The sequence below is a fragment of the Diabrotica virgifera genome, chromosome 5 (genome assembly GCF_917563875.1).
Source record: "Diabrotica virgifera virgifera chromosome 5, PGI_DIABVI_V3a".
Classification (NCBI taxonomy): Eukaryota; Metazoa; Arthropoda; class Insecta; order Coleoptera; family Chrysomelidae; genus Diabrotica; species Diabrotica virgifera.
The window spans coordinates 64045137-64067151 of NC_065447.1; the positions used below are offsets into that span (position 1 = coordinate 64045137).

Sequence of the window (22015 nt, forward strand, 5' to 3'; positions counted from 1 at the left end):
CGTGTAATATGCTTGTTTCTAACTCGCTAGCCATTTTTAATATTTCGAGATCATCCAGCAATACTTCGCAGTCTTCAATACAATACTCACTACACATAGCTCTGTGTTCTAAAATAAGCGTGAGAAATGTTAAGTAGCAGCACAAAACGTTCAAGAGCATAATGGATAAAATAAGAAGGTCGTAAATATCATAGTGAGAGAGAGGTGTGTAGGCATTTAAAAAAACAAAAGAATGAGGAAAAAAGTATATTCTTATAACACAGCAACTTAACATGAAAAACCCTAAAAACTAGAAAATAACGCTAAAACCTAAAAACTACAAAAAACAAAACTAAAAAGCCGAACTATAGCCTAACTTTTAACATAAAACTAACCTAACTTTAACAACAACACTTCCTAAAAACTACAAAAACAAAACTAAAAAGCCTAACTATAGCCTAACTTTTAACACAAAACTAACCTAACTTTAACAACAAAACTTAACACGAAAAAACTAAAAACTAGAAAATAACGGGAAAACCTAAAAACTACAAAACTAAAAAGCCTAACTATAGCCCAACTTTTAACACAAAACTAACCTAACTTTAACAACAAAACTTAACACGAAAAAACCTAAAAACTAGAAAATAAGGGTAAAAACTAAAAAACTGCAAAACAAGAAAAAATAACTTAGCCTAACTGTTACCCACACATAAACAAGGGCATCATTTAAAAAACAATAGTCGGTGGCGCTCACGTTCCGCCTGTCGAAATTTTTTTTTGCGTTTTCGACATTTTCGGTGGCTGCTCCCTAATAATATTTTTAAATGATGCTGCTGTTTTAATATGAGATAATGGAGACTCATATACTTCATTGTCCCAACACTCGTCTACAGAGACACTCAACTGTTGGTGTACAAACCTGTCGTCTGTGTCTGTAGACGAGTGTTGGGACGACGAGTGGTTTGAATCAACCCCACAGCTCATCAGGTGTAGATACATGTATCGTCGCTTGATGTGTGGTAGGGGTGATTCAAACCACTCGTCGTCCCAACACTCGTCTACAGGCACAGACGACTGGTTTGTACAACAACAATCCACACACACACGAGCAGGCCTTCCGGTCATTATCTACAAGAACAAAAAACGATAAATAAATAGGCTAGGTGATAAAAGCAGAATATTATTAGAAACCCTAGGGTAACGTATCTATTATGTTATGATATTCAGGTAACGGTCTACGTTTGTTATAGTCCATAACCAAAACAGTGTCGTCTAGTTTGTTAGTAATTATATCAACCATAACATCCCTATTTAGAGATAAAGAATTTTCATAATTGAAGGTAAAACCTTTTAGCTTAGTCACTACGTGACCTAGCTGTGTCGTATAATGGTAAGATTTAGGCCCTGATGAAAAAAATTTGGTGATATAGTCATCAACAGCTAATTCGTCAGACCAGTCACCCAGCATCTCACCCGTTTCGACCGTGTTAAGACCATCATCATCAAGAATATATATGACAGAGTCGGTGTTCAACAGCTTCACCCAGTTTATCAAGCATGTCGTACAACCTTAAGCGAGCATTGGATGTTGTGAATGCAGCAATAAATACATTTGTGTCATTAGAGTTTTCCACAAACTGCTCTTTCACGCGATATGTTACTTGAACTATGGTGTCTTCAAAGAATAAGCAGTTAGTAATATCTAGTGTGTCGTCCAACAGTATCTCATACCATCGTTTGCTGGTAGTGATATATTCAGACTGAGCCAGAATTAGGCGTTGGCCTAGTTTTCCCCAGAGGCTTACCAGAGACATTTTAGTAACAGCTCTTCTCCCAGGATTTGGCGCTATTTTCGCCAAATCGAGTTCTATGCCTATCTGTTCTTTTACTACCCTAGCATATTCTTCGGATGATTCATACGTATGGGAACTACTTTCTAATTTTATTTTCATAAAATCCTTGACGTATCCTTTAAACAAATCCCTAGACGTTTTCTCGAAATGCCATACCTCGTGAATATTTATGATTTTATAACCTTTTTCCAAAGCTTTCGACATCTCCAACGTTGTCCATGTTCCTGAAAACGATCTCTGAGCCTCTGTGTGAAGACACGTTTCTGGCATGTCTTCTACGCATTGTTTGCAGAGAGGAAACAATAGCTTTGTTGTTCTTAGTGGTAATACATGATGATACAGTTGTCTAGGAGGAAGAACTGTGCACAGAATAAGACCAAACCACGAAGAATCATAAACAGCAGGTTTGTATAGTTTAATAGGGTGCCCCACTGGATAAGCATCATAGAATTGAACAGTTGGATAGAGAGACACGACGTCGATATGACGTAGCTTTTTTCCATATACCAGTAATTTTGTAGCATTTGTTCTACCACCATAAAAAGCATCGCGTGGTTGTAGTGGCTTCACCATGTGTTCAACTTTTTTGTAGTCTACAGAGTTGATCCAATCTAGTTCCCACATCTCCACCAAATTGTAACCTGCACCCCGTATCTGTTGCGATCGTCGTAGAGTGTTCGCATATAGATCACCCATTCGTTCTTTAGTGACAGGGTTGACTGTGTCTGCACTATACACCCTAGGGTCACCATGCCAAAAAGACTCATGGAATTGGTAGGCAGTATTTGTATCTTTGTCAAAACCGTCCACTTTGGATCCACAAATTGTCACTTCTCCCCCGTTGCGTGCGTGGCGTAGGCCAGGAAACAGCGATAACCACGAAATGGCTGCAGAGCTGTACACATCTTGTTTTTCAACAACTGCTATTTGATTTGTGGGTAAATATTTCGATCGGTAAATGGCTAAACATGTGCTAGCTATCATTACGTACTGAAAACAATCAATATTAGCCACAGCTAAAAATTCTTTACGAAGCTCTAAACAACCACGGCGCAAAATATCGACATCAGCGTCACAGTATTCACGAATTTCTTTTTGAAAATCAAAGATGTAGTTCTCAGACACTTTATCAGCATGCCATTGTAAAAAGCTGTCTCTTTGTTTAGGTTTCATGGTATTTGGACTGTAATTTAACCATCTACAGTATGACCTGCATTACGACCTGCTCGGATGTTTGTAATTTGTCTAGATGTGAAAGTGTAGTTTAGGTAGGATGTTTTATGGTATGTTAAAGCAACGACTATTGCTCTTAAGACACACAAATTATCATTGTTACGAACAACAGTTATGCTACGCTTGGTGTGACGGTTTCTCGACAAATTTAAGATACGGGTGCGACCATTGCCTCTAGGTAATTTCAGTACTTGTATGTCAAACACTATTTCGTTGATACTAACAGATTCGTCAGATGTCAAGACATCTTCAACGAGATCTAACAAAGTACCAAACGTAGTAGTAGTAGACGTGTTTGTGGAAAGTGGTTGATTAAAGCGAGGGTTACTAGCAATAATTCTAATTTTATCACCTCTTACATAGTTTGATTTTAGTTTTACAGCTTCTAAACAACTATTTAAAGTATTGATCAAGTCCTCTGTGCCATTGTGTGCGGATTTTGTAGTGAATGAGTAAGTATGTAAATACGCGTCATACTTTCGTACATATCGACGATTCAAAAGCGTTATAGTACAGGCCATGTTACTAGAACAAACAATAGGTTCTTGTACCGATTTCTAATAGATTCGACTTAAAAATGGATTAATAAAACGAAAATGTCTGATTGGTTGGGTGGGGGGGTTCTGGTTGTTGTAACAATATACAGCACAGGCCTAATAAATAGCATTGAAACATGTGCAACGTTATGAACAAAACATATATCTGAAAGCAACCACGCCAACGTTCGTATACCATTAAATATAAAGTCTTGTTGTGAATGCAATAGGTGCTCTACATATACAACAAGTCTCTTGAACTACAACAGAACAGTCTAAGCACTTCGCCGCATGGCCACAGGGCAACGACACTGTATTAATTTCATTATTTAAGCAAATTTTACAAATAAGACGCCCATTTTGAATAACCTCGTTATTCACAGCAATGTCTTCTTTTACAGTAACATCTATGATTAAACACATGTCTGCTTTTATCACACGACTATCCGAGCCTACATATGTTTGTATATAACCAAACTCTGCAGCTCTTTTAATACTGGCAAGCCGTAGAGGTTTAGATGGTCCGGGTTGCTGTAGGAATGTATCTAATCTAGCAACGTATGTGGTGATATCCTTATTAGTTATATAACGTAGCCCTTCTTCTTTTATGTAGTAAAAACCACAGGATGCAAGCTTTTTAGCTGTTTTGTAACGTGGGGGAAACGTTTTTAGGCGTTCATCGACTGCTAGTAGTTTTTGAGCTTTTTTATAGGCTGCCAGAAACAGGCAACACTCTTTATGTTTATATAAAGGTATGTCACACACAGACCATTTATTGACAACTACCCCGCAGATAGCACACAAGACTTTATCATTTTTACCAGTATAATAAAAACCTGCAACAGCTAGTACTATTGGTTTTATAGGATGGGTTGGTATCCACTCATCAAAAGATTTTAGGCGCTGGACGATTAATGGATATTCCAGATATGAAGGGCTCATTTTTACTAAAATTAAAAAAACCTTCTTACAAAAAACAGCCCAGAAGAGAGCACAGGAAACAAAAACACAACGAATCTTTATCAGTGACTGTATTGGTAGGTTGAATTTGTGAGATATGCTTCTAATGCTAAAACTTTGAAAGCTTTTTCGAAGCATACACAACATATTACACCATCAATGAAATCTTGGCAAACTTTCAAACCTTGGTTGTACCTTACAGCTTCTTTCTTACATTCTTCGACTGTATAATTTCTAGTTCTTATCATAGCCCGCTCAGCTTCATATTCAAAACCAAACGCTTTCTCTTTAAACATATATAACAAATCACAAATAGCCTCACGCTTTTTCTTTTGATTGTTGACATTCTCTTGTGCTTCTTTGAAATTAAATGGTTTACAAACATGCCCAAGATCCTGAGAACTCATTGTGGCGAGTATTGTGCTAGAATTATATAAAAAAGTTTAAAAGCAGGCGTGTGTGTGGTTTGTGAGAAAAGGGGGAGCGAGAGACAGAGGACGAGAATAGAGAATGAGTCACATACTAACTGCCTAAGACCTGACTATGAGCCGTGAACGATGCGACTGTCGACACAGGATGCGAAATGCCTTGAAAATGACGTGAAAAGACGTGAATGATGTAACATTCAACGTGAAATGACGTGACATTCGACGTTAATGGTGTGACGTACGACGTGAATGACAGGGCCTAACAGAACGTGACGTTCGACGTGAAATGACGTGACATTCGACGTGAAATGACGTGACATTCGACGTTAATGGTGTGCCGTACGATGTGAAATTACGTGACATTCGACGTGAATGACAGTGCCTAACAGAACATAACATTCTACGTATGACGTGAAATGATGTGACATTCGACGTGAAATGACGTGACATTCGACGTATGACGTGACATTCGACGTGAAATGACGTGACATTCGACGTGAATGACAGTGCTTAACAGAACGCGACATTCGACGTGAAATGACGTGACATTCGACGTGAAATGACGTAACATTCGACGTTAATGACGTGACGTACGACGTGAAATGACGTGACATTTATGTGACAGGCAACGTAGGACGTTAAACATTTTGACATAGAGAGAGAGAGATGTATGCTAAAGCATTGGAGGTTTTTTAGCTGACGTTATGGAACGTTTATTACCCCGTGCTGTGTATTTTTTAAAATGATTCAAACCAACCTCACCCGTTCGACAAAAATTGCATAGAAAATATGCTAGATTATGCGTACAGGGCTGTCCCATACATACTTTATATGTTCTACAATTTACGCATAACAGCACTTTCATAGTGTGGAGAACCGTCACGGCTGCACGACCCATCTGAAACAACATAGGCTTATAGTTTTACGCAAAACATCAGCAACTGTGATATCTGAGAACCACTTCGAGAAGAGAGAGAGAGAGAGAGAGAGCCTAAGAAGTACGAAGAAGTGCGAGAGTCAAAGAAGAAGAAGATGACGAGGAAGTAGAAGAAGAAGAACGAAGAAGTGCGAGAGTCACGGAAGAAGAAGTGAGAGCATCAAAGAAGAAGAAGACGAAGAAGAAGAAGTGAAAGAGAGGAAAAGAGAAAAAGCTCGTTTGACGTTACTAGCAGATACACGGTTTTTGTCTTTGCATTGCAGTGGTGTGCTTATTACAACGGTCTGTGTATTTTTTAAAATGATTCAAACCTTCCTCACCCGTTCGACAAAAATGGCACCGAAAATTTGCAAGATTATTTGTACAGGGCTGACTTACACATACTTTATATTTTCCGCAATTTCTGCACAATAACACTTTCGTACGATGGAGCATTTTCATGGCAGACCGGCCCATCTGAAACAACAAAGGCTTATAGTTTTTAGCAAAACTCAGAAACTGTGATATATGCGAACCCCTTAGAGAAGAGAGAGAGAGAGATAGATAGATATGATGACGGATGACCGTTGACGTTTAATGGCAAGAAGAGTTGACAGACGAAAAGAAGAATTGATAAACGAAAAGAAGAAGCATATAACACTGATCCTACAGCATTGCTATATATTCTATGGGTGTTCTACATAGACAACATGTGGTAAATGAGAACATTCTCGACAAAATGTCGCGTGTCGACATGGCAGAGTAACCGTGTTAATTTCCTTAAGTAAACAGATTTTACAAATAAGACGCTGATCTATCATCTTGTTTGCAACTGTTGCATGTACTACGCTTGCGTCTGCTACATCATTTGTTTCTTGTTCCTCGTTTATGTATACATCAACTATTACACAGTATTTGCTGCTTATCGTTCGATAAAGAGGCCCTGTGTATATAATGCCGTTCTCGGCAGATCTGATATCGTTTTGAACACGCAGAGGAGTACGTTCGCCTGGTTTGTTCATAAAAGTGGCTATTCTAACACTATTTAAAGAAATATCCTTATTCGTTAAAAAGTATAATTCCTCATCTTCATAAAAATAACCAAACTCAGCGTGTTGTTCAACTGAGGTACACCGATACGGAAAAGTGTCTAACCGTGTTTGGACATCCCGTAATCTTTGAGCTTGTTTATATGCAGCAAGAAAACAACAATCGTCTTTATGTTTATCTAAAGGTATGTCACCCACCAGCCAATTATTAACAACTACACCGCACGCAGCGCACAAGACTTTATCGTTTACCCCCGTATAAGAATAGCCACATACAGCTAGTACTATTGGTTTTATAGGGTGGGTTGGTATCCACTTATCAAAAGACTTCAAACGCTCGATGAGTACTGGATATAACAGATGTGTTGTGACCATTTTTCTAAAAATAACGAAAAACACTAGGTAATACAATAAGGCTGTAGCGTTAATACAACAGTATATGTATATGTTACATTGTTGTTAAGAATTACCTTTTTGATGTAACCACGCATGACAGCACACAAGACTTTTATTGCATATGAAGGATACAGAATACGATAGTACGATACACATCTTTTCAAATTTTTTTGATTACTCAACCACTATCATACACCGTCATTACTAACGGCAGTACCTGCGACGTACAGACGTACAGACATTCAGATGCCATCAGAGACATGCTAACAGAAGACACAGACGTACAGATGGTACCTGAGAGGGTTCATTACACAAATTTCTACCTTTTATCACCCTTTTACATAGCTTGATCTCGTTTTTTAGCCGTGGCCTTGCACTTGCTTACTGTTGCTAAAGGCAGGTTAATGTTTACATGTTTACATACATGATTCAATCTCCCTTTAACAGTCTTATATGTTTTTTTGCATCTAGGGCATGTGAGGTGTTGTTTGAGATGCTGCTCCACTTTGACAAAGGGTTTACCACAGAATAAGCACACCTTCACATAAACAACTTTGTGCAGTGTGCATAGCTGATCCATCTATAAAAAGGGATACGTCGTATCATATATTGATAAACATTTGTAACATTATAGGTTTTTTATTTGTATTCTATACTACGACTAAAGTGGTTGTGCAAAAATGGGTAAGAAACACGAAAACCGCAATAAATAAACAATGTTTTAAATATGTTTTTTTGTAGAACACATTGAGAAAGACGCGGTAGCTCGAGCTAGGAGTTGGTTGTCTCCCTGGGAACAGGTAAGAAACACTTAACTATAATATACTGATGTAGCGAGTATAGTACATAAAGACGAAGAAGACGAAGAATTCTGAATATCATGTAAAAGAATTCGAAACATTGTTAAGCCCCAACCATGAACATCTTCGTAAAGAGAATGCAGAAATTTAGGCTTACACAACAACCTGCAGAGAAACTGGGGTAGCAGGTGCTAAATAGCATGAAGCCGTTTCGATAGATGATTCTGTCATAATATGCAGCGTAAAAAAATAAAACATAAAACAACCAGAGATACGTTGCAAAAATATAGCAGCATGAACACAAATTAGGCTTACACAAAAACCTGCAGAGAAACTGGGGTATCAGGTGCTAAATAGCATGATGTCTTTTCGATAGATGCTTCTGTCATAATAAGCAGCGTAAAAAATAAACATAAACAAGAAAAGAGATACGTTGCAAAAATATAGCAGCATGAACACAAAAAGAAGGTAGCTAACATAAAGCCCTGGGGCATGACATTACGATTAGCAGGGAATAGCCAGACTCATGAAATGAAGAGAAGTTTCGATCTTGGGCGAGAAGCATACGGAAAACTGGTTTTTCAAAGTTTGTTTGGACACGCCCTCTAAAGACTAAAACCGGTGAGGAAATTACTCGGACATTTTCGGATATTTTCGCCCATACTCGACGAGTACCGAAGAACCTACAATCCGATCAGGGAACCGAATTTTACAACAAAAAATTTCAAAATTTAATGAAAAAACACGAAATTAATCATTACAGCACCTACACGATTAGAAAGGCTGCCATTTGTGAAAGAGTTATTAGAACGTTGAAAGCAAAGTTGTACAAATATTTCAGTTTACACAGATGCCATCAGAGACACGCTAACAGATGACTACACAGGTTACCTGAAACATTCAGATGCCATCAGAGACGCGCTAACAGAGGCTAGCACAGGGTAACAGACGTCATCAGAGACACACTAACAGAGGCTAGCACAGGGTAACAGACGTCATCAGAGACACGCTAACAGATGACTACACAGGGTACCTGAAACATTCAGATGCCATCAGAGACACGCTAACAGATGACTACACAGGGTACCTGAAACATTCAGACGCCATCAGAGACACGCTAACAGATGACTACACAGGGTACCTGAAACATTCAGATGCCATCAGAACCACGCTAACATATAACTACACAGGGTACCTGAAACATTCAGATGCCGCCACCGACAGGCTACGGAGCCTCCGAAGAAGAAGAAGACGAACGAAAAATGTCTGGACGTTTTTTTAATAAAACGGCAAAGAAAACATATCTAAGACATAATACACAGAGCATGAGATTTTTTATAAAACAGCTAACGCCTAGACTTTTGGTTAAGAGAGTGTTTTGACGTATTTTTTTTTATTGTAGACGCTACCTATTGTTGTTCAGTACGGCTTCGGGGGTTGCTCAAAGCCCAGACACTCAACGGCTTTAGGAACTGTTAAGGGTGTAAATGTATATCTTTATATAGATCGGGATAAAGATGTTGTACTTATGTGGCTGTTACGTTAATATTTTAATAAAAAATAGTTTAAAAACATACTCTTGAGTACTTACTTTATCTGTCCTTTGTTTCCTTTGAAGATACTGTGGGTTTTGCTTGGTTGTGTTCTGCAGTACACAGCCGCTGGTCCAAGAGAGAAACTAGGAATGGAGATGGCTGCCTGTAGGTATCTGTAATAACGCTTGTATTAGCCTACTAATTCATAAGTCTACACACTATTAGCATGGTTATTTTTTATGGACAATTGAATATATGCGTAACACTAATAAATACATGGTACAATACACAATAATAAATGAGAGTACTTACCAAATAGTCACTAGAACTTGTGATTTTCAGCCTTTCACACAAGTGGAGGAATGTTTGACGTTCTGTAGCACTCACAGCTTTTGAACCACAGGGTAAGAAGTTGCAGGGGTGTTTTGTTCCAGATCCTTCTGTCTTTTTCACGAGAACTAGGAGAGAGATGCGGGTACTTGTGGCGTGTTCTATGATATAGGACTGTATCTGTAATAACGCTTGTTTTAGCCTACTAATTCATAAGTCTACACACTATTAGCATGGTTATTTTTTATGGACAATTGAATATATGCGTAACACTAATAAATACATGGTACAATACACAATAATAAATGAGAGTACTTACCAAATAGTCACTAGAACTTGTGATTTGCAGCCTTTCACTCAAGTGGAGGAATGTTTGACGTTCTGTAGCACTCACAGCTTTTGAACCACAGGGTAAGAAGTTGCAGGGGTGTTTTGTTCCAGATCCTTCTGTCTTTTTCACGAGAACTAGGAGAGAGATGCGGGTACTTGTGGCGTGTTCTATGATATAGGACTGTATCTGTAATAACGCTTGTTTTAGCCTACTACTTCATAAGTCTACACACTATTAGCATGGTTATTTTTTATGGACAATTGAATATATGCGTAACACTAATAAATACATGGTACAATACACAATAATAAATGAGAGTACTTACCAAATAGTCACTAGAACTTGTGATTTGCAGCCTTTCACTCAAGTGGAGGAATGTTTGACGTTCTGTAGCACTCGCAGCTTTTGAACCACAGGGTAAGAAGTTGCAGGGGTGTTTTGTTCCAGATCCTTCTGTCTTTTTCACGAGAACTAGGAGAGAGATGCGGGTACTTGTGGCGTGTTCTATGATATAGGACTGTATCTGTAATAACGCTTGTTTTAGCCTACTACTTCATAAGTCTACACACTATTAGCATGGTTATTTTTATGGACAAATTGAATATACGGGTAACACTAATAAATACATGGTACAATTCACAATAATAAATGAGAGTACTTACCAAATAGTCACTACGACACTAGAACTTGTGATGTGAAGCATTTCATACAAGCACACCCCTTTAATACATGTTTTCAGGGTCTTTTTGGGTTGTTTGTCGTAAACATATTTTTGTTTTGTCAAAGGACCTATTGGTCAATATTGGTTTTTGCTAGTCAATAATAATAAGAATATCAGGGGCCATATGCAAAACATATTTGTGTTTGTCAAAACCATCGAGTCGATTGATTTTATCAGTCACAAACATATTATTCGATCTATTGGCAGACCTATTGCTCAGCAATTAATTACCTTTTTTTTGCTACTATTTTTTGGGGGTAAATCTAGCGGGACTTTTTATTGTAAAAAATATTCATACACATTCCTAGATATTTTTATTCAATATTTTTAACCAAAATTAAGTGTAATATTTTTCAATCTTATTATTCACGATTCTTGCGTTTAGTGGTTTTGGCGAAAACCGCTACTGCTGATAACAACCGTGCGCTCGACAGTTTTTGTATTTTCTCGCCGAGAACTTTCGTTGAAGGGTTATCTGTGTTTCGTTGTTTATCACTTGTTTTTCTAACGTATGTGTTCTGTATGTCTGTACCGATTTTTACAAAAACAGTTTTCTATCGTACATTCGTACCGTCGTCGTCGTAGAGCGTAGAGTTAGATGTCCACACATTCCGGGCCGCGTCTGTAGTGTATAATGTTTTTTCGACAACTGTTTTTACAATTACAAGTAAATGCTTAACACATATCGGTAGTTTGCTCGGTTTTTTACTCCGTTCACTGCCAATATGTTTTTTGTTGTTACTTGCTTTTATCATCAAACGTTATGCTGCATTCTGCTTTTTTTAAGGTATGTTTTTTAGTTATATTTACGTATATTTTTTTATTATGGTTATTTTATTATTCTATGGTTATCACATTGGTGTGTCATTTGTTTTTGCCCACATTTTTTTGCTGTATTCGACACTTGCTGTTTTACACAATTGATGATTTATACATCACGCTTGCTGTATTCTGTTTTTTTTTTAAAGGTGTGTTATTTTTCGGTACATTTTAGTTATATTTTATTATTATTATTATGATTATTTTATTATTCTATGCTTTAATTTTTTGTTTGTTTGACACTAGAACCTCATAATTTTGACGTGCTTAAAGTTGTTCATTGCATTTCATTTGTCTTGATTTTTGTGCTAATAATACATAACATTTCTTACCCAGCCACTATTTTACTACCGTTGTAGCATGACCAGTTCTTGTTCAATTAACCCAACACCTACAAAGCCCTACATACATACACGACTCTTATCGCACAACCATTCCCTTCCACCCGCACAAAAGTAGTCCCAGCCTCAACATATTTATTTAATACACCTGTCCCATCTATCCGTCGCTACAACCCCTATCAACCACACCCTTCTCACACAAACCCCTATCAACCACACCCTTCTCACACAAACCCCTATCATACCACCCGTACCACAACCCCTATCATGCTACCCCCCCCCCCGTATCATACCACCCGTACCCGGCCATTAGAAACGGAGATACGATATAGTGCCCTTTTGGCATTGACTTTACGTTTGTTGTTTGTGCTATCGTTACCCCCTTTCCAGCGAGCCACCTAACACCCCGCTCCGACCAATAGAAACAAAGATATGACGTAATGCCTTTCTGGCCTGCTCCGATGCATACAACACATACTATGTTCATCCCCATTTTTCTTCCCCTTTCCAATGATACGATCCGACAAGTCGTCGGCCTCCACCAAAAAAGCGTCAAAAATGACCAGAATGGACCTTAGATTTTCTTATGGAGATTTACATGTAAAAAAGCGTCAAATTGCGCTAGAACTGTTGCTGTCCCTTTACTTACTTATTACTTTTCTCAGGATTCGAAAAAAATCAATCCCCATTTGAATAGCATTGCATCCGAAAATACGTACCCATCCCCTTAAGAATGCTTTTTAAAAGTATTCAGTATTCATGTTTTTCGAATCCTGAGGAAGCTGATTATATAAATATTTTTGAAAATTTTAAACGCTGAATGAAAGATTATTACCAATAGTCCGTTCTTTAACGGTAAAATATTGCAAAACCTCTAAATTTTAAAGAACCACTTGGATTGACATGAAATTTGGCATATACATAGCTAACAAGTCAAAGAAAAAAAGTGATATTGTGCCGATATGTGCTTTTGACCTGGGGGTGGTTTTCACCCCCTCTTGGGAGTGAAAAAATATTCCTCAAAAGTAAGTCAGGAAATGGATAAACTGGCTAATTTTAAGTAACTTTTGTTCTATAGAGTTTTTTCACTAACTCAATGCTTTTCGAGTTATTTGGCAGTGAATATGTTCATTTTTTCAACAAAATAACCACGCTTTTAGACGGTTTTTCACAAATAACTCAAATAGTAAGTATTTTGTCGAAAAAACATTCTTAGCAAAAATATAGCCTGTAGAAAATTTAAAAAAAAAATAGTGTATATATCACGTCTCTATACCTAGTAGAAGCAGAGTTATAGCTAATGAAAAATGGGTTCATATTCGTCAAATTCCAAATGGAATATTTTAATGTGAAATAACCAAAAATGAAGCACATTTCGGGGAAAACTCATTACAACTTATTTAAAGTGTTTAAAAAAAGCTTCATTTTTGTTTTATAAAAAAAATTTCTAGCATCAAAAGTAAACAAGTTACGCTCAAAATAAAGTTGGTCCTTTTTTGTTTTGGTAAAAAAATCGAGAAAATCGCCCCCTAATTAGTATCTTAAATGAACTTAATCGTTACGACTTCACAAGTTTCTTGACTCGTGTATGTATTGTTTATATGATCTGTAAGTTTCATCGGTTCAAAGTCCTTATTATTGAAAGTTCTGTAGTTAAAAGAGGTTGAACGAGTCACTGATCATGAATGTATGCAAATTTAGAAACACCAAATCTTAATCAATTTTTGTCTAACAAAAAAAAAACAAAAAAATACGTGATGTTCAGAAAAGCAATGCTGACTTTTTTTGTTTTCGGGATTTTTGGTATCTCTAACAATTTTTAAGTTATTTTGAAAAAAAGCATATTTTTCAATATTAAAATTTTTAAAAAGTTTACTTTGAAACCAATTTTTTTCAAAATTAAGCACTTTGAATCGATGAAACTTACAGATCATATAAACACAACATAAGGTAAATAATTTGTGGAGCGGTAACGATTAATTTCATTTAAGTTGCTAATTAGGGGGTGGTCTTCCCAATTTTTTTTTTGCCAAAACAAAAGGTACCAACTTTATTTTGAGCGTAACTTGATTAAATTTAATGCTAGAAACTTTTTGTAAAAACAAAAATAAAGCTTTTCTTAAACACTTTAAAAAAGTTTTAATGGGTTTTCCCCAAAAAGTGCCTAATTTTTTGAATATTTCACGTCGAAATATTCTATTTGAAATTTGGTGAATATGAATCTATTTTGTTACTTTTTTATGGGCTATATTTTTGCTAAGAACGCTTTTTTCGACAAAATACTTACTTTTTGAGTTATTTGCGAAAACCGTCTAAAAATGTGGTTATTGTGTTGAAAAATGAACATATTCACTCGCAAATAACTCGAAAAGTGTTGACTTGGCGAAAATGCTCTATAGAACAAAAGTTACTTAAAATTAGTCAGTTTACCCATTTCCGGACTTATTTTGGACATACATTTTTTCACCACCAAGAGGGGGTGAAAGTAACCCCCAGGGCAAAACCACACATCGGCACAATATCACTTTTTTTCTTTGACTTGTAAGCTATACGTATGCCAAATTTCATGTTAATCCAAGCGGTTCTTTAAAATTTAGAGCAAAAACCGTGAATGTACTACAAGGGTCGAAAATCCCTTAGAATAAACAAAAGTTTCTTTTGAATGTTGTTTTTATCCCTGTAAATTATTAAAATAAACAGAAGTTTTCAGGGACTTTCGGCAATTGGTAATAATGTAATCTTTTATTCTTCGTTTAAATTTTTCAATTTATTAGTATTTTTTATTAGTTTTCTCAAAATTCGAAAAAAAAATAAATGCGTTTAAAAGCATTGGCTCGAAGTTTTGCGCCTACGCTCTTAATCTAGTCCTTTCACGTGAACCCGCATTCACATTTCATTTTGTCCTGTGGTTTCCTCATAAACAAATTTTTAAAGTTTGGTTTTTATTTTAGATTTTTCCCAGCCCAAAATGGAACATATGAAAGTACAGACTGTAACAGAACTTTATAAATGTGAAATTTGTTTTAAGCAGTTTACTCAATCATCTCATTTGAAAACGCATTTGAGAGTGCACACCGAAGAAAAACCTTATAAGTGTGAAGTTTGTTCCAAACAGTTTTCTCAAGCAATTAATTTGAAAACACATTTTAGAATGCACACGGGAGAAAAACCGTACAAGTGTGAATTTTGTTCAAGGCAGTTTTCTCGAATGGACCATTGGAAAACCCATTTGAGAGTACACAATGGAGGAAAACCTTATGAGTGTGAAACTTGTTTAAAGCGATTTGTTACTACTAGTGAGTTGAAACGACATTTACGAGTGCATTCTGGAGAAAAACCTCACCAGTGTGATATTTGTTTTAAGCAATTTTCCCTAGGATATTCCTTGAAAATCCATATGAGACTGCACACCGAAGAAAAACCGTACAAGTGTGAAATCTGTTTAAAACAATATACTACATCACATCATTTGAAAATTCATTTGGTTATTCACAGTGAAGAAAAACCATTCAAGTGCGAAATTTGTTTTAAACAGTTTTCTTATGCAACTAATTTGAGAGCACATGTGAAGATCCACAGTGGAGAGAGACCTCACCCGTGTGAAATTTGTTTAAAGAAGTTTATTACTCCAAGTGATTTGAAAAAACATATGAAATCGCACAGTGGAGAGAAACCGCACCAGTGTGAAATTTGTTTTAAGAAATTTACTGCCTCAGGAAGTTTGAAAAGTCATTTAAGAGTGCATACTGGAGAAACGCCTTACAAGTGTAAATTTTGTTTAATGCAATTTGGTCATGGCGAACAGTTAACAAGACATTTGGAAATACACACTGGAGAAAAACCTTATCAGTGTGAAACTTGTTTAAAGCAATTTATTAGAAATAGTGATTTGACAAGACATTTGAGAATTCACAGTGGAGAAAAACCTTATAAGTGTGAAGTTTGTTTCAAGCAATTTAGTGAAGCAAGTCATTTGAAAAGACATTTTAGAGCGCATACTGGAGAAAAACCACACAAGTGTGAAATTTGTTTCAAGCAATTTAGTGAAGCAGGTCAGTTGAAAAATCATTTGAGAGTGCACACTGGCGAAAAACCTTACCAGTGTGAAATTTGTTTCAAGCAGTTTTCTCGAATTTCTCGTTTGAAAAATCATGTAGAAAAACACACTGGAGAAAAACCTTACCAGTGTGAAACTTGTTTAAAGCAATTTGTTACTACAAGTGATTTGAAAAGACATTTTATAGTGCACACTGAAGAAAAACAGCACCAGTGTGAAACTTGTTTAAAGCGATTTATTACGACAAGTGATTTGAAAAAACATTTAAGAGTGCACACCAAACCGAAACCGCACAAGTGTGACATTTGTTTAAAGCAATTTTATAAACCAAGTCGTTTAAAAAGACATTTGGAAATTCACAGTGAAAAAAAACCATACAAGTGTGAAATTTGTTTGAAGCAGTTTTCTAAACCAATTAATTTCAAAACACATCTGAGTGTTCACACTGGAGAAAAGCCACACGAGTGTGAAACTTGTTTAGAGCGGTTTATTACTCCAAGTGATTTGAAAAAACATTCGACAGTGCACACTGGAGAAAAACAGCACAAGTGTGAAATTTGTTTTAAACAGCTGATTTCAGCAGATTCATTGAACAAACATTTACGACTGCATACTGGAGATAAACCTTACCAGTGTGAAATTTGTTTTAAGCAGTTTTCTCGAATAGATTATTTGAAAACACATTTGGAATTATTGCACACTGAAGAAAAATCTTAGAAGTGTGAAATTAGACATTAGCCCCGTCTCCACTGGGCGAACACGGAGGCTGGCTCACGACCCAACTTCCTAGATTTTCGAAAACATCGAGGCGGGGCTCGCGAGGCAAGCCGAGCCATGAGTTTCCTCAAACAATTCAAGATGGACAGTTCTGTTACAGCAGTAGCTGTCTTCCTATCGATGTATTGTTAAAAAAAGGAAACACATAAAAAAGACAAGACGCATGTGGATCAAAAGACTTTATGAGCGCCGCAAAGAATACGGAAATAAATTACTAAAGGACATTTAGGGTCGGTACTAAACCCCAGTTAGTTAACCGGTTTTTAATCGGGACCTCTTTAGGGTCTCTTGCGTTGTAATAAATGCAATTATAATTATTATTATACTTATCTATAATTATAATAATACTTGTAATTGCATTTATTACAACGTAAGAGACCCTTGAGAGGTCCTGATTAAACCCCGGTTAGCTAACCGAAGTTTAATCGAGACATAAAGTACTGGGCCTTATTGTGATAATTCTGTGCATAATTTAACACAATTGAACAAACCAGAATTTGAAACTCTATATTCATTATTATCTGAGAAAATTTGAAAACGCAACACAAATTATAGAGAAGCCATTAATGTTAACAGAACAAGTTCTAATTACTCCAAGATTTTTAGCAACCGGAGATTCTTACACCAGCTTGCAATACTAGCAACCTAGCAAGGATTCAACTTTTTTCTTCAAATCACCAACAGGACACTTCATCGCCACCGTAATTAGCCTTCACACATCCTTCCGCTGACTTTTATTTAAGTATTTGGGATGCTTAGGAGCCCATAGCAACGTGTGAACCATATAATTTAATTAAGGTAAACGAATCTTCTTGAGTATTCATATTCACGATCAAATTAGCAGAACCAAAGCTTATGCCTCGCAATCAAGCAACACACTTCCGCCCACACTGAAAGTACAACGCATACTGAGGCGCCTTTGAGCACGTGCCTTTTGCCGACACCGACCGGCTCGGTTCCGAGGCATGTTCGCCCGAGGTAGCGTGCGCCCGCACAACCCCGAGGCACGGCCACACCGAGTCCAGGCCGAGCATTTGGCTCCCGAGGCGGCCATTGGAGACGCGGCTATTTTCTCAACAAACACTAACAAAAGTTGTAATGAGTTTTCCCCGAAAAGTGCTTCATTTTTGAAGTTATACTTCTTTAGGCGCGTTGGGAGTAAATTTATATGTGCGCGAATTCATGAAAAGACTTGGTCCTGTGCGCAGCTGAAACGTTAAATGTGCTCTCATTGAGTAATTACAATGACCTGTCAATAATTGTTTAATATGGGTTATGGGCAAACAAATGTTGTGTATATTAGTTTTTATTGTTGTGAGGGCAGAGAAAAAAGCAAGTGTAGTGACTTTTTGAATACAGTACAACCTCGTTAATCCGGACCTCGATCATCCGGATGTCCGGATTATCCGGATCAATCCGGAATGAAAAAATAAAAAAAAAATTGATAATTGTATGTATGTAATGCGATTTCCCGGTCACTAATTTGTTGCCTTGAGTGATCGGACGGTCTAGGGACACGCTGGAAAGAGAAAGACACCAGCAAGACACCACTCCAGCTGAACTAATGATAATGAAACGTTTACGTGATCGTGCCACATTTAAACGTCACACAAAATTAAAACAAAGGAAGATCAATGACCTTTTTGTAAATAAAAACTAATGCTCGCGTAAATTATATAGGGTGTACATAAATATAGTAAGTTATCATTTCACATGTAGTTTTATTAACCTTATTATATTTCCGGATTTTCGATTTACTGGATCGCTTCCGGTCCCAGTTAGTCCGGTTAAACGAGGTTGTACTGTACTTTTTAAAACCAACAGGTACGTAATAATTGTAAATGTTTCAGTATCGTAATAAAAAATTACATAGGTACCTACCTACTTGGAAAATGTAAAATAAACCTTCCTAGCATGTAATGCTTTGATTTACATAATTTGATTACCAACAAAATTTCTACCAATATTCATCTAATATTGTTTTCTTGCTCTATGTTTTGTTGTGTTTTAATATTTCAATTCCATAAAAATCAAACTAATTTGGTTAAATTCAGAACTCTCAAAAGTTTAAAACGTTCAGTTGGTCTATTTTCCAACATGATGCATATGTCTCCATAGCCAAAATCTAAAGATGCTTGAATTTCAAAACTAACCGCGCCGAGGTACGCGAGTTCAATCCCCAATACAAACTTTTATTTTTTTTATACATTTTATGATTGTAAATATATAATTATATAATTTTTTTAAAGAAAATACGTATTTAGTTAAAAATTTTCCAACAATTATTGTTCAGAAATCATTTGTGGCATTTTTCAATGTGTTTGTGTGTTTTATTATTTTATTTTTTTAATTTTTGGTATTGTTTTAATAAAAATTTTTAAAAAGTAGTAAGTATTAAAATTAGTTTAATATTTAAATAAAATACAAATAAACTGTTTAAAGTATATTAATTTCGTTGAAATCATAATAATAGAAGTATAACTTCTTACGTGCGTACAAAGTACACACACATTCTTTTTATTTTTTATTATTTCACGTTGAAATATTCGATATAGGCGAGGAAATAAAGCATTACACCTCTAACTTTTTTAAGTAAGACGGATCGTTATGAAACCTATTGCATTGATTCTTAAGAGCTTCGGGAAAAAAGTTGACATATTGGCATGAGGGACAAATGACAATTGCATTGTTGCAGGCCGAAAATGCATTTTCCAAAATGTTTCAAAAATTAAAATTCACCACTCGGAAAATAATCATAAAAATGTATAAGTTCAATTTTCATACTTGGTGGTTTTTGAGGTCGCTGAATATTAATGTATCGGCGAAGCTGGTGCCCGGTATCTACGTCGTTTATTACCTCGGGGTTTTTGAGGTCGCTGAATACGAATATTGCATCGAAGATGCTGTAGGAGATACCTGGTGCCCGGTATCTACGTCATCTTTCGTAAGTTTCAACAAATTTTATTACGAATTTCCATGAAATTTCCATAGACGCTGTAGATACAGGGAGTGAAGATAACGGGTAGCAAATTCAGTCGAAGTCAGGATTCGTTTTTAAGGTATTTATTTTAGAACCAAAACATACAAAAATATAAGATAATTAGCGTTAATTACAATCTACACGAATATTTTTTAATGCACTAGCACTGACGTCTGTATCGTTTCGATATTTCCCTGGTATTCCGTCCTGGAGAGGGCGGCGGCTTACTTACAGGGTTGTCCGGTGGCGGGCTCAACACTGCTGGGACCTCGAGAGTGACTTCCATGTGATGATTCGTAATGCAGGCGTGTCGTTTTATAACTTTTGTTACAATTGTGAGTGTTGATGTTGGAGTTGGGTTAAGGGAGTGAATGGGATAATGTACTATCGTCGTGAGCCGGTTTCATATCTTTAATGTAAATTTCGTTAATTGATTTTCCCGTTGCGTCCTTTAACTGCAAAATTACTTTGGATAAAAGCTCTCCCGAATCAAATGCAAGAGGCTTCATACGATTCGCCTTACTTTAAAAAAGTTAGAGGTTTAGGCGATTTTAGTGCTTTATATCCTCGCCTAATATGTAATTTGACTAATAAGAACCTATATTTTTCAATAACTCGAAAAATATTGACTTAGTGAAAAAACTCTACCTATAGAAAAAAAGTTGCTTAGAATTAGTGATTTTATCCACTTCTGGACTTACCTTGAACATATATTTTTTCACCCCCGAGAAGGGGTGATACTGAACCCTAGGGCAAAAGCACACATCGGTACAATATCAATTTTTTTCTTTGGCATTTTAGCTATGTGTGTGTTAAATTTCGTGTCAATCCAAGCGTATTAGCTTGAAATATTTTAGTTCGCATCATTTCTGGAAATTAATTTGTTTTAAAAATTACAAAGAAAGTTATTAACATGTAATTTATCACTGCTAATTTTATTATGTATTTTATATTTTGTTCTTTTGTAGTGTATTGATAAATAAATAATTTTTAGAATATCCCTTCACTGTTTTCATTAATAAATTTTTAGCGTTTTATCTGAAGTAAAATGGGAATTCCATACTTAATAGAGATTACAAGCGCGTTAAAATTATTTGTAAAAATGCTGAATGCCACCCTTATATCGTCGTCTATTTCACCAGACAATGGACATTTGAAAAGACATTTAAGAGTGCATACGGAAGAAAAACCACACAAGTGTGAAATTTGTTTTAAGCAATTTAGTGAAGCGAGTCATTTGAATCAAGTATATTCAAATGGGAAATAAGCCACAATTTTACCTAAAAATGATTTTATTAACCAGTGCCACCGTTGCATTTGGTTGTCTTTTTAAAGACAGATCACATGCTATGATTTTTTGTGGCGGATATTCTTGAGTTGGGATTGATTTCATGTAATCGAATGAACTATCTTTTAGTAAAGTCGTCCCAGGAACGCAACTCATCAATATTGGCAATATCATTTTAAAGTCGTCTACTTTAAAATGTATAATACGTGTCTTAATTGCCGATATAAATGAGTCAGATTAAATAAATTATAGAAGAATTTTTTACTAAGCAACAACATTTTTGTTTATTTAGTATTATTTTTTATTTTGACAACGACACCCGACTTGGGCGTCGAAACGTTAATAAAATCATTTTTAGGTAAAATTGTGGCTTATTTCCCATTTGAATATACTTGATTATAAAAATGCCACAAGAAAATAGCTTCAGAGTCATTTGAAAACACATCTGCTAGTGCACACTGGCGAAAAACCTTACCAGTGTGAAATTTGTTTAAAACAACTTAATAAACTAAGTCGTTTAAAAACACATTTGGAAATTCAGTGAAGAATAATTATAAAAGTGTGATATTTGAAAAAACAATTTTCTCAAGCAATTAATTTGAAAACACATTTGAATTTGCACTCTGAAGAAAAACCGCTCGAGTGTGAAACTTATTTAAAGCGGTTTATTACTCCAAATGATT

At 36.0% G+C, this 22015-nt stretch overlaps 2 protein-coding genes across 4 annotated transcripts in view; one reads left to right on the forward strand and one right to left on the reverse strand.

Moving 5' to 3' along the window:
* LOC126884196 (zinc finger protein 271-like) overlaps window positions 1-21042 on the forward strand; it is a 37612-nt gene extending 16570 nt beyond the window's left edge. Inside the window, exon 3 of the mRNA XM_050650061.1 lies at window positions 15182-21042. Within this exon, the coding sequence (XP_050506018.1) occupies window positions 15182-17004 (1823 nt within the window). The 3' untranslated portion in view covers window positions 17005-21042. The remainder of the gene's footprint in view (window positions 1-15181) is intronic.
* On the reverse strand, window positions 234-12957 carry LOC126884199 (uncharacterized). Of its 3 annotated transcripts, XM_050650065.1 has the most exons (5): window positions 10675-12957; window positions 10338-10535; window positions 10001-10198; window positions 9745-9861; window positions 234-4551 (listed from the first exon to the last, which is right to left on the reverse strand). In XM_050650065.1, exon 5 carries the CDS (start codon window positions 3006-3008, stop codon window positions 1485-1487), a length of 1524 nt encoding a protein of 507 aa, XP_050506022.1. In that variant the 5' UTR covers window positions 3009-4551; window positions 9745-9861; window positions 10001-10198; window positions 10338-10535; window positions 10675-12957; the 3' UTR covers window positions 234-1484. The 3 variants fall into 3 exon arrangements, with proteins under 3 accessions (XP_050506022.1, XP_050506024.1, XP_050506023.1); XM_050650067.1 differs by lacking the exon at window positions 10338-10535; XM_050650066.1 differs by lacking the exon at window positions 10675-12957 and having other exon boundaries at window positions 10338-10580.
* Window positions 21043-22015: the final 973 nt, after the last annotated feature.